Below are 12,491 nucleotides of genomic sequence, written 5' to 3' on the forward strand. Positions count from 1 at the left end.
CTCTGGGTCCCCTCCAGGGCCTGGCACTGTGTCCCTGGCCGCTGTGTCCCTCTCTCAGCCCTGCACGTACCTGCTCTTCTCTGCTGTTGATCACCACCAGGTGGGAGCCCATCCCGGTGCAGTTCTGCTGACTCTCAACCCAGGACATCGTATCGGTGCACAGATAATAGCACTTGTCTTGAAAGCGTCTCCAGCCGTTGGGACAGCATGTCCAGCCCTCCTCTGTGGGAGAAAAAAAAGTCCTGCTTTTGAACAAGATGTGCCGTCCTTAATCTCCGTGAGCTCAGTGTAGGGTCCGAGGTGTTAGGAAAGGGGTTTGAACCACACCTTTAACCTGGACAGAGGTAAACGCTTGCTTCCGTGCTCCACAAGTAAAGCTGCCAACAGCCTGACAGGCTCCTGTCACGAGGCCCCTGCCTGAAGTGCCTTTCCCTTTCTCTACCTGTTCTGCCACGTCCGTGCAACCTCTGTTCTCTGAGAGACGCAGTTTCTGCCTTACCTTTCCTGAGGCAGCACGATGGGAAGCAGTTGGCTCGCAATTCCTCTGGGAACACTTCCATCAGAGAAGCGCTGTCCAAGTGTTTAGCTCTTGACACGTGCAGACTGACAGAGACGTGCAGTCAACTCCTCTGACCGCCTTGCTGCCAGCACAGGCAGTTCCTTACACTAGGCAGGTTTTCCTAGAGCTCTGCCTTATAGTCAGAAAGTTACATGACGGATTAAAAAAATCCCATAGATAGATAGATTTTCTCAAAGCGTGAGGCTACATGAGAACAGATCTCTGAACCAAGTTTGGGAATTTGCGCTGCAGGAATTCTACCACTTGCCATTGCCATCACTTCACGTGCGATTGCAGCCCAGCTCTCCAGCCACTCTAAACTGTGTAACGACACCCTCCTACCACTCCTGCCCCTGTCCTTCTCCCTGACCATGCTGCTTGTGTCAACAGGCAGGCAGCCAGCACAGGGAGTGGAGCTGGCTTGGACCAGCCCTTACAAAAGGATGAAGCACGTTCAGCTAGATTAGTGAACTGGACTAGCAGTTGGGGGGTTGTGTGAGGGCCAGTGAGAGGGGAAGCGTAGGAAGGGTGGTCAAAGGTAGGTCTGGAACAACCCACCCTCTCCCGCTGGCCCAGAACATGTTTTCATAGCAACCTAAGTAAAATTGTGCAGTATGGCATTTTCTTTCCTCAATTCTCCAGCCTCCTTCCTTAAAACAATCCAACTCCAACTGACAATCACATACCCAATCTCAAAGGCTGACTGACACCATAGCAAATTTTGGTGATGTTCTTAGTATTGCTTATGAGGCTCTTGACATCACTCACTTTTGCCTGCAGGTACGTTGGGGACGCAGTGCCACTCTGTACCACTCTGGAGCAGAGTCTTGTACTGGCCATAGCTTCCGTGAAGGAAAACAACTGGGAAGAGAGGAAAGAGAAGGAAAGTGCTACTGTCATCCCTCCCTCCACATTCATGAGTAACCTGTACTACCCTCCACCTTCTTGCTTAGAGCCCCCACAAAGACACTGTTACTCTAACAAGCTCTGAAATCTGTATTGAACAAGGAGATGAGAAACAGCAGGCCGTTTCCCCCACTACTGCTCACTCCCTCCTTTGAACAGGCATTAATCAGATGTGCTCCTCTCACCTCTGCTGGCTGAGAGACCCGTTTTCCCACCTGACAAAACCAGCTTAGACATCTTTTGAGGATGAGATCAGGAAAGGGTGAAAGAAGTCATGGGATAAGCTTAATAAAGGTAGAATATTAATACACGTTCCCTCTTAATCTTCCTGGGCACTGCAGCTTCAAAGCACCGCTTTTACCCTTATCAAGAAGGGGTAGAACTGTTGAGTGTTGAGGCCTCACCCAAGGGAGTTAAGAAGCAGCACAGAAGAGCCATCACTGAGCAATATGATGGCTGGAGTATTTTGTTGGATTCACCCCCATCCTTCTGAAATATGGGCAGCCTGTTACCAGTATTTCCAAGGACATCACACTGGCTCCTTGGCTGCAACATTGGTACAGGGAGCTCCTAGAGAGCGACCGGGTTAGGAGAACCAACATCCAACAGTCAGCCTTTGGGGAACCTACTCAGATACTCTCTGACATTAAAGAGATTTCTCAGCTCTTGGTGGGAGGGGAAACTGTCTGGTTTCACCCAGGACTGGCTTTATTCAGGCAGGTGGGAAAGCTAGAGGGGCAGTGGGAATGACCCTTAAGTGTGGAAGGAACCTCGCTCCCTGACTAAGAGGGCAGAGGCGGGATAGGAGCAGCAGAAGAGGCTGTTTTGGTGAAAGGAATTTGCCTGCTGGTAGAGAGACTAGGATATTGGTTTTCCATCTGATGAAAGGCAGTCAACTGCTCCCTTCATCTACAGGGGAATTAAGAGACCCTAGAACCCACCAAGGCAGATGATTACAAAGGCAGTTTTGATGGCAAGGACAGAAACAAGGAAGACCCAGGGGTTCAGCCAGGGACAGCTTCTCTCTTCTGCTGGGCCTGAAAAACACAAGGCAAGAGTGGGAATCCCCCCAACCCAGCATCAGAGACAGGATAACCCAGATGGCTCTGTACCCCAACAACCTGCTGGTACCCCAGTTCCAAGGCCCGGGGAGCTCCACAAGTGCTGTAGTCAGGTCCTGCTGTAGCCAGGTCCTGCTGTAACCAGGTCCTGCCACCCATCATAAGCAGTGGGTCAGACCCACAGAGCAGGGCAACACAGGGGCTGCCTCGAAGGTGCTCTTTTGTTTCACTTTTTTATCACAAGCCCTGCCTGTACTTTTCCCAAACTGCATTCCTCCTTTCTTTGTCCTGTCACATCTCCTTTCTCCTCAACACATCCACCTTGTTGCCCTCCATTACCCCTGTCTTTCACCAAACGCTCTTTCTGTACCTCCCTCTTGTTCATCTCTCTTTAGAGCTGCTTTCTCTCAGCTGACTGTTTTGGCTGTATCCCCCAAGCCCTTTTATGCGATAGCGTATAGTCACTCCAAGGAGTGACTGTCCAGCTCCGTGTTTGCAGAGGCAGACACACAGGGAGAACGGGCACTTTGACGCTCTTGGGCGAGCCCTCACTTGGTTGTCCGTAGAGACACCAGAGATGGGAGCAGTGACTTGTGCTTTATTTGATGCAGATAGTTTTACCTGGATAATTGCAGTGGGATAGCATGCTTCAGTCCCATCATTTACAGAAAAACCACTGAAGGGGATGGCAGACCATAGTCTGCCTGGACTTTTGTTCCCCCTGGCTCTGGGAAAAAGGTTATAGTCCATCCCAGTTCCCTCATCTGTTACTTTCCTCTTGTCCTAAGCCCCTTCTCCTGGTATGAGGCTAGCCAGTGTACCATGCCCATTATCCATCCCAGCCCTGTCTTCTCCCCCACCTCCTTCTTCTTCTACAGGAGGACAGAAAGGAAGGCTTTGTGGTTACCTGCAGTTCCAGGACTGGCTCTCCCTTGGCAATTCATTTTCTCTACCACAGCGTCACTCTTCTCCAAGAATCCACATTACCAATGTAGCTACGAATACAGCCTTGCCCGCCGCACGGAAGGCTGCACTAGGGCAGCTCCCACACTGGTGAGGAGCCTGCACAGTCTCTAAATCCGGTGTGCAGAAAAAGCTGTGTTCTGGGTGTTCCCAACAGCACACGGAGATGGGGAAATTTTCATCGTTTCTCTGTCAGGACATTTCATAATATGCTCATTGCAACACAGAAGCTCACAGAGGCAAATGAAAACCAATAAAGAGTAGTATCATTCCAGCACAACCAACCTCCTTTTGCGCATATTCAAGCAGTATCACAGGACATACTACTGGCCTTACCTCTTTGGTGTTTGTTCTTTCCTGGTGAGGGAGTATGTGTGTGAAAATGCCTATGCTGTTGGTATTTGCTAGCAAAGGCCTAAACCCACTCACGATGTCCTGCAAAAAGGAAACCAAAAAACAGCTGGAAAGCGTATCTGTGACTCAGTCTGGGCGAGTCCCCCGGTGAAGCCTGAGCCCAGTAACCCAGGGCACAACAAAGGACTTGCCAACACTGTTTTTAACCAATTGCTCAGGAAAAGAGGATGGAGATTTGAGTGGAGGGATTGTATATGACTGGACATTACGGAGCTGGAGGTCAGAAAAGCTCGCTAGACAGTGCCAGAATCCCGGTGCGTTACAGATCACGAAGTTTTACTCAGTCACGACTACAAAAGGCACAGCCATACGTTGTGGTTCTACACTGCTCAAGGCGACTTGATTCAAAACCCTGCAGGATAAATTGTCCCTAAGGATACAGAATCCCTACTGGATCTCATTGTACTATGAATGCACTGGGGTGGGTACGCAGCCTTTACTCTTCCATGTTCCATCAGCTACTTTCTCCCTATGAAGAGGCATGAATGCACCGAGGAAGGAATGGGATAGCTAACGCAATAGCACAAGCGTATCAGTTGAAGTGTCAAAAGAGCAGGGCACAAAACTGGTTACAATGAGAACAAGCCTAAATTGAATGTAGAAAATATTCTCTTCATGCACAACAGGCTGCAGGCAGGGTCGAGCCACCCAACAACTCTGTTGCATTGGAAAAATGGTCCGTACCTGTGCTTACTGGTATTGTTGTAGAAGGTATGAGCTACTAGAAAGCACCGACTATTGGATTCACAGCGCAGTGAGGGATTCTCAGATGGTATTTTAAAAAATTCCCAGCCGTCATGCTGGAGAACACAACTGAATTGCACCACAGATGCCCAAAAATGAGAATGCATTGTACTTATTATCGCTCTAAAATACATTCACTTTTGTGCATATGGGCGGGGAGTTGACTTCAGCTGATCAGTATAGAGAATGCGGAGGGTGCAAAACTGTCAGAAAGAAAATGTGCTCAGTTCATGCGGTTTAAATCTAATCAGGATGGTTCTAAGCAGTTTACCGATTTATTCATGACATGTAATTAACTGACAAACCATGACCTGTTTATTCAGGATCAGTATCAACAATCCGACAGATAAAGCACAGTACCAGACACAAAATGTTAAAAAGCACCTACAAATTTCTAAATGTCTCTGTGTAACTAATCCCCTAAAGCTCTGACCCGCCATATACACACCCATTCACATGGTGGCTTGTGCAACCTCCCATTCTCTACCCCTGCTACAGGAAGGGCAGGCTGCCAGAACACATCCCCTTTTCTGGAAACAGGGGTTCCCCTATTCTCACGCACTTCCTACAGCCTGCCAACCCCCAGGGAAGCGAGAAAGCACAAGGTCACATACGCACACCGAAGTTGTGGGTCTGTGCCTGTTGCACGCCTTACTGCCACTAACACCGGCTACCCACAGCATCCAACAGAGAGGATGCTCTGATACAGACAGGGGTTGCAAAGTTGCAGGGCAACTGTCAAACCAGGTGTTGACCGCCCCTTCCTTCCCACTGCTCTCTCTTCTCTGTGAAAAATGTTCTTGCTTCTTCTAAACTTTATTTTCAGACCGACTCTTCTCTGTCTCTAAAGCCTTTTGCGAATTCCCTGGTTACTGTTAAGCCAGTGGTCATGTTCTTCTCTAACAAAAGCGGGTTTGGGGCAAATGCCCTCTCAGATAGTTTCAGGTATTCAGCTCACACAGCTGTTTACATTCACGTTCCTACTTTACCAGTTGTTGCTCTGCAGGCCATTTGACCAAGATGAAGGGCTGTACGAGCACCCTCACATGAATTCACTTTGGTGTGTGCACAAGGTCTAAAGCAGGGAGATGGCAAACGACTTTCTTTTCAGCATCAGAAACCAAGCTACTGTTCCCAGCAAATCAACAGCTGACTTTGCAACATGCAGGTGACCGACAAACAGCTCTGTCCCACTCCAGGATAAGGAGTCTCAAAGCAGTGACAGTAGCCAAACTCTGCACTGGCCTGCCCAGAAACTTCTTAGTAGTCCTGGTGCCAGGCAGCTGGGACCAGTGATGGGAGAGGTTATCTCCTCAGTGGAAGGCTCTGGCCCCATTGCAAATATCTTGTATTTCCAAAATGGCAGGAACTTATTTCTCCTTCCTGCTCCATAAACACCAGCAGCATGCTTGGGGAGAGCATGTATCAATGACCTCAGTCTTCATGTAAGTCCTTCCACAGTTCTGTAAGGTAAAGATTTTTGGCTGTTTTCTACCTGCTCCAGTCATGGGAGAACTTCACGAGTGACCCTTGGTTGTTTCAGTTCGCAAATGTATGCGTCAGATCAGTGCGCTGGGACAACAGGGTGGCACCTGGCGGTGCAGAATTGCTAGGTGCTCTTGCCCCTGAGCCGCTGAAGATGGTGGTACTTGGATATAACAAGTGCACTCCTAGAAGAGGCACTGGAGAACCTTGGATCTACTTTCACAGACCCTTAGAAGCATGGACAAGAGTCAGTAAGCACGGTATGGTTACAGACAAGATCAACGGGATGTGAACTAAGGAAAATATTGCAGTTACAGAGTGTCTTGCAGGACTCCAGGTTGCAGGAGAAGACACAGAATGCAACTTCCCTCAGAGGTTCTCGGGATCTGAGAAGCTAGAAGATAAAACGTCATCAGCTTTTCTGCAAAATTATACAGCTCAAGAAATAAGTTGCAGCTCCTATTTAAGAGGCGGAAACACAGCAAACCACATGTTGGGAGCACTGAAGGTGCCTAGTTTTAGAAGCAACCAGCCACCTGAAGCAGGATGGAGAATGCATGAGAAGGTTCCACGCACCAACAAAAACCAGCAAGTGTGCCCATGTTCAGAAATTAACTTGTTGGCTCTAGTTATCTCTTTCTCAGGGATTGATGGCCGTTTCTCCATCAGCTCGAATCCCCTGGGGAGTCCTGCTTTCCAGTTCCTTGAATTCAGAATGATTTGAAGGGAAAGACTTCTCTGCAACAGTCAAATAAAGGCAAGCAGTCTAGAAGGATCTACTAGCAAAGCCAAAAGCAGAAAACACCTAGGAAGTGCTACCAGCTGTGACAACTCAGGAAGAGAGAATGAATCCCGCAGGAAGTTGTTCCCAACGTGCCTGATTGCTTCGCCCTCTGACAGGCCGAAGACCATCTCCACAGCCCTGATCCCCAGCAGTACGTGTGAGGGTGCAGCTAATGGGCAGTTGGCAGACTGAGCAGCTTCCAAGCTTTGTTTTCAGCAGCAAAGTAGAAGTAATCCAGGAGGTTTCTGGAGTGTCTTGATGGTAACTTCCCAACACATGTTATGGAGGACCTGATAAAGAGACATGCTCTGCTGGATTTCACCCTTACAAATGAAGAAGAACTGGTTTGGGATGTAAAGCCTGGCAGCAGGCTTGGCTGCGGTGACTATGAGGTGTTGGAGTTCAGAATCTTGTGAGGAGAGAGCAGGGCAAAACCCAGGGTCACAACCAGAGACTTCAGGAGAGCTGACACTGGCCGATTTGAGGATCTGCTTGGAAGACCCTCATGGGAAGACTCGTGCTTACCTGATATTCATCGGTATCGATCATCATGTGGGATCCTGACCCTGTGCTGGTGCCCTTGCTTTCATTCCAGGACATCTGTTCAACCTGCATGTAGTAGCAGCATTTTTGAAACCATCTCCAGCCCATTGTGCAGCACATCCAGCCTTGCACTGGGTAGCGATAGCAGGCCACAGGGTGAACACCACCAAGACAGAGAGGGAATACGGCCTGTTTTCTGGAGAGTCACCAAAGGCACGAGGACAATCCTGGGTTGTTCTCTGCAGGTTGTTACCCAGGCAGCTGACCATACCACTCCCCATGTGTCCAAATAAGCTACAAGAAAAAAGCCAATCTCATTGCAAACCCAGTGTCTTTGAAGGTTGCAGCAATTGAGAGAAGTTTCCTATGCCTTGAAAAGGCAAATGGAGCATCTTTTGGAGCATCTTTCATATAAGCAGCTGCTGAGAGAGTTAGAACTGTTCAGCCTGGAGAAGAGAAACTCACCACTGCCCGACTGTATCGTTTCCACTCAATATTCCCACTCAGCAGAACAAAGATGCAAGCTCCAGCGTTCATACCCATTCCAAAAATCCTCTGTGTTCTTGTAGGGTCACTGCTGGTCTCTCAGTTTTGCTCAGGATGAGGTTTCCTCCATCAGACAGTTGATGTTGCAGTTTCAGAAATTTGAAGATAATGCCTCTCATTCATGTGGAAGATTGTTCCAGCTCTTGTGTCCTTCTGCCTTCCAGTGGATTACAATACATGCTTCACCATTCACATTAGTCGATTCCCCAGACCTCCAGGACATCCTTGTCGAGCACTGCAGGGAAAGGTCAGGTCCAGCACCTGGGGGTCCAGGGCTCAGAGACAGGGACATTGAACTCTTTCAGCTGCTGATTCATCCAGAACCCCCTGGATGAATCACCCCTGTCCTCCTATTCCGCTAATCCCACTGGCATCAGTCCTACGTGGAAACCTGCCTTCTTCCTACAGCCAAGACAAGACGGCCATGTTCAGACATGGCAGGCGGTGCTGCTCACCGCAGCTCACCCCAGGTTCTCCAAACCTGGCAGAAGGAACTGCCACCCAGCTCCATCATTCAAGAGCTCTGCACCTTCAGCTAGATTTTCCACTGCAGGCTTAACCTTCCCTCTGCCGGTTTGGCTCTTTTCTGAAGGAGGGAAGAAAGGAAATCTGCTCCCTGTTTTTCTTGCGTGCTAAGAATTATTGCAGAGTGAGGGCTAAAGGGGAGTCCTACACAGCAAAAGGCAGAAACTGGTGGGAACATCACTAAAGACCCCAGACAAGGAGGTCCCCTCCAGGCAGTCCCGAGCACAGGACCCCAGGATGTGCCACTACAGAGCATACTTTCTGGCTTGCAGATGAAGAGGACAATGCTTGCAGGGCCAGGAGCAGGTACTGTCACACGTCACCCTTCTTGAAATGACAGCACGTAAGGCCAGGCAGGACCAGGTCTATGAGAGCTCATCTTCTGGATATTTCAGGAAGAAAGCCTCATGCCAGGACTCCGGTGCGGGAAGAACTCTCAGGGAAGGTGGAGAGCTGTTCTGTGAAGTGACAGGCTGAGTCAGATCACCAAGGTGAACCACCACTGGGTTTCTTTTGCTCCCTATCTAGTTTTTCAGGGTCTGTTCAAAAAGAGGAAAAGCATGGGCTATTTCATTCTGCTAACACAAAAACAAAAGCCCAGGGAGAAAGAAGAATCAATAACCAGTCAAAGAGCAGGAATAGCCATGAAAACTTGAGAAGGGACAAGCCAAGAGACCAAGAAACAACCTGGGAGGACAAGTGATCTGGAAATCAGAGAAATGAGAAAAAAAAACCAGAGAAGATAAAATGCTTGGAAGGCAGGCACAGGCGATTACACCATGGGGGAGAAATCCAGCGTGGAAATAAACCCTGGGAGAAGTGACTAAAATGCTGCTTTGCAGGGGTGAGCTTGGCCCTCATAAAAGTTGCTAAATAGAGGAGTGAACTCCTTGTCCAGTAGTGGGTCTCCAGGGGAGGCTTATTAACTCTGAGGGTAGATGTATGACCTAGGGAGGAAAGAGGTAAATCGTGCTGTTCTGCTCACAGCTAGAGCATCGGGCTTAGCCAGAGCCAGAGGGGAATGGGAGGAATCTGAGGCAAAGTAAGAGAAACAGGGAAAAGAAGTCTCTTAAGTAGGATCTGTGAGGAAATACGAGGCTTGGCACTGGGAAAAAGCAGTTGGAAGAGGGGAGAAGCATCTTAACCACAAAGAGGCTGTGAAGAGCACAGTGGTCATGTTCTCACCGGAGGACATTAACTCAGCAGAGAAGGATTTTCTTCTACATGAGGTAGACCTCTGGACTGTGAAACTGGAGAGGTTTGGAACAGCAGGAAGGGGAAGGGAGGCTATTTGCAGCGGTGCACTTCTCCAGTTCCCCGATACCACCACAAGACTCTGCTGACCGCTGCTTTCTGACAGCTACCTGTGGCACTGCTTCTTGTCCGCTTGTGTTATTGATGGGATCTTGTGGAATTAAGTCAAATCCCTACAAGTGTCAATACTACACCAGTGGAAATAGTCTCATCAACTTGTGGGGGTGGCTAGTTGGACTAGCCAAAAGGACTCCAGACTCTTCCCACCTGTCAAATTACGTGATTGAACAACTTTGCGCAGTTATGAACCCCAGGAACCTCATCACTGAAAATGGAGCAGGGGCCCAGGTGTCCAAGCCAGCTCCCAGGCAGACCAGGGATCCTGAGAGACACACACTAGGAATACCAGAAGTCTTCACCAGCTAAAGGAGAGACCTTTTTCTCTTTGTGTCTGTCAGGAGACTGAGTATAGGGAAGACGAGGGCATGCAGGGGCCAGCTATGGATAGACTGAATGACTAAACCTTACTGCTGGAGAGGTCCATATTGTCTATGTGTAAACAGATATTTTTTTCTGCTAGCAGCCAGGGAGGAGAACAGGCTCAGGCTGCTCATGTAGTTTGTGTTTGTGTCAGTACTTTGTGTCTGTGTTGACCTGTGTGGTTGCTTATATGTATATGTCCTTTTTTCTGCTATGTATCTATATAAATATATTGAGGTGCTGGAGTGAGTCCAGAGAAGGGCAACGAAGGTGGGGAAGGGTCTGGAGCACAAGTCTGGTGGGGAGCGGCTGAGGGAGCTGGGGGTGTTTAGTCTGGAGAAGAGGAGGCTGAGGGGAGACCTGATGGCTCTCTGCAATGACCTGAAAGGAGGTCATAGCGAGGTGGGGGTCAGTTTCTTCTCCCAAGTAAGAAGCGATAGGACGAGAGGAAACGGTCTCAAGTTGCACTAGGGGAGGTTTAGATTGGATATTAGGGAGAATTTCTTCACCAAAAAGGTTGTCAAACATTGGAACAGGCAGTCAAGGGAAGTGGTGGAGTCACCATCTCTGGAAGTATTTGAAAGGCATGTAGATGTGGTGCTTAGGGATATGGTTTAGTGGTGGTCTTGGCCGTGTTAGGTTTACAGTTGGACTCGATGATCTTAAAGGTCCTTTTCAACTTAAACAATTCTATGATTCTATATAAGTACATATTGTACATACACACTCAGTCTCACTACTGTATGGGGCTGGGGACATGGAGCTGCAGCAGCCTCGCCTCTACTGGTCTACAAGATTCAGCCTCTTCTGCCACCACCCACTGCCATTCACAGAACTACTCCCATTGATTAGCTTAGGAAGCCAAATTTCCTGGTCACCTTGTCTCTGGTACAAATTCTCCCCTCTCTTTGGGACACAGAGAGAGGATTCACTTTCATACGTAGGACAGGGTCGCACTGCCAGGAGATGCACACCAGTGCCCGGTGGGAGCTGCCACTGTTTGGCTGGGAAAGCTTAGGTAGATGATGTTTCCTAAGGGAAACAGAAGCGGAGGCACAGGGGCCAGGAAGTGGGAACAGGTGGAGAAAAGGTGGGATCCATGTTGGCATATGGTCTGCAGCAGGACATGAAGGCAATTCAATAGGCAATGCACTTCTGGAAGGGACCTCATGTGCAGCAGCAGCCCTGCGCCTTCCTGCCTCTTCCGCAGCAAGGTCTGGCCTGGACAGGTGTGTCCTTACAGGGACCACTGAGGTTTTGGCCTCCCTGGAAGGCTACTGCATCAGGTGAGTCTGGGATCAGCTCTGAGCTGGGAAGAGGACTTCTTCCTTGAGGTGGCACTGAAGGCCCCAGTCATTTTGCTGCTGGGGACAGCTCCTCAATCTTGGTCAAGCATGGCCTAACCTTGGTCAGACTCCTAGCACAAGCTCTTCTTACTCCCTGGGGCAAGATTTTCAGCCATGGAAACAAATATTCATCAGATCCCTAGAACTGTTTCCTTGTGCCCAGACCTCTCCAGAGCTCTGGCTGTGCGCAATGGAACTGTGTAGCCAGGTTGTCTCTGAGGGATTTACGCTCGCTGGGTGGATGCAACTTCTACTGCAGCAGTTGCATAAGGCTCTATCCTGGCACAGCAACATCTTTTGATCCCGATCCTGCCCAAACAAAACCCCTACACACTGTGGGAGGAGATAAGGTCCCCATCGCGCATAAAGGGCAGTGGCTGGGGAAGGGGGTGTGGATTGCTCCTCCCATGGGAGCAAGTCCATAGAAGGGTCTGGAGCCCCTCTCCTGTGAGGACAGGCTGAGAGAGTTGGAGTTGTTCAGCCTGGAGAAGAGAAGACTCCAGGCAGACCTTAGAGCAGCCTTCCAGTACTTAAAAGGGGCCTACAAGAAAGCTGGGGAGGGACTTTGTACAAGGGCATGGAGTGACAGGACAAGGGGCAAGGGCTTTAAACTGGAAGAGGAAAGATTTAGATGAGATATTAGGAAGAAATTCTTTAAGATAAGGGTGGTGAGACCCTGGCAGAGGTTGCCCAGAGAAGCTGTGGCTGCCCCATCCCTGGAAATGTTCAAGGCCAGGGTGGATGGGGCTTTGAGCAACCTGGTCTGGTGGAAGGTGTCCCTGCCCAGAGCAGGGATGATCTTTAGGGAACTAGATGATCTTTAAGGTCCCTTCCAATCAAACAATTCTATGATCACGATTATACAAAACACTTGCAGCTTA

General features: G+C 49.3%; 2 protein-coding genes across 2 annotated transcripts in view; both read right to left on the reverse strand.

Moving 5' to 3' along the window:
* Positions 1–70: 70 nt before the first annotated feature.
* On the reverse strand, positions 71–7,468 carry LOC104166210 (C-type lectin domain family 4 member D-like; the record flags this gene model as incomplete). The annotated part of the gene is made up of 5 exons (XM_009706067.1): positions 7,442–7,468; positions 3,915–3,924; positions 2,407–2,502; positions 1,328–1,420; positions 71–222 (listed from the first exon to the last, which is right to left on the reverse strand). Coding segments are annotated over exons 1-5 (378 nt in total), but the record flags the coding sequence as incomplete, so codon positions are not given.
* A 731-nt stretch (positions 7,469–8,199) lies between these two features.
* Positions 8,200–12,491, reverse strand: part of LOC104166213 (C-type lectin domain family 4 member A-like) — a 13,825-nt gene continuing 9,533 nt past the window's right edge. The window contains exon 8 of the mRNA XM_009706068.1: positions 8,200–8,240. Coding sequence (XP_009704370.1) covers positions 8,200–8,240 — 41 coding nt within the window. The remainder of the gene's footprint in view (positions 8,241–12,491) is intronic.

Source organism: Cariama cristata, unplaced genomic scaffold (assembly GCF_000690535.1).
Source record: "Cariama cristata isolate BGI_N322 unplaced genomic scaffold, ASM69053v1 scaffold11008, whole genome shotgun sequence".
In the NCBI taxonomy this organism is placed as follows: domain Eukaryota; kingdom Metazoa; phylum Chordata; class Aves; order Cariamiformes; family Cariamidae; genus Cariama; species Cariama cristata.